Source organism: Cystoisospora suis (genome assembly GCF_002600585.1).
Source record: "Cystoisospora suis strain Wien I chromosome Unknown contig_3156, whole genome shotgun sequence".
Lineage (NCBI taxonomy): Eukaryota > Apicomplexa > Conoidasida > Eucoccidiorida > Sarcocystidae > Cystoisospora > Cystoisospora suis.
The window spans coordinates 69841-70389 of record NW_027155951.1 but is presented as its reverse complement, the minus strand read 5'-3'; the positions used below and the strand labels follow the sequence as shown (position 1 = coordinate 70389).

Below are 549 nucleotides of genomic sequence, written 5' to 3'. Positions count from 1 at the left end.
AAGCCGAAAGTAAGAGTGACCTGTCTGGAGACAGCCGGCTTGTATGGGGACACATCGCAGCGTTCATCCACCATGAGAACACGGATCGCCTGCACCGGAAAGGACCCACTCATCTTTCAAGAACCCCCACAGCAGGGCTCGACAACGAGCATAGGAGTGCACTTTGGCGCCCACACCGTAGGGCAAGCTACGGGAGATCTAGGATTTTTGCCAGATGTCCGGTGCCTGCCGCGCAGAGTCGGTCTGCATGAACTGGCAGACGGGATTGTATGGGGAGGCAAGTCGCAGAATCATGTTCTGGTTCATTCTCGGCGTTCTAAAACCCCTGACAGCCAAGGTGACCCGAGCTGCGGGAGCACTGGCGGCGCGCCTCCTTTCCTTTGTTCAGTGGACGGACTGGATGATAAGGGCGGTTGCCAAGCCACACACTCCTCACCCGAATCGTGTGACTTCAGAGGGGGGGTGCAGCTTTCCCCGTCTTGCCAGGACGACGTATGTCGCAGCCCGGTGTCGATGCCGGACCAGCAAAGCTTCGAAGAGGCTGCTGCA

General features: G+C 58.5%; 1 protein-coding gene across 1 annotated transcript; it reads left to right on the top strand.

Annotated features, from left to right (window-relative positions):
* Positions 1-46: 46 nt before the first annotated feature.
* Positions 47-507, top strand: CSUI_006294 (uncharacterized protein; the record flags this gene model as incomplete). The annotated part of the gene is made up of 1 exon (XM_068066458.1): positions 47-507. A coding segment is annotated over exon 1 (435 nt), but the record flags the coding sequence as incomplete, so codon positions are not given.
* Positions 508-549: the final 42 nt, after the last annotated feature.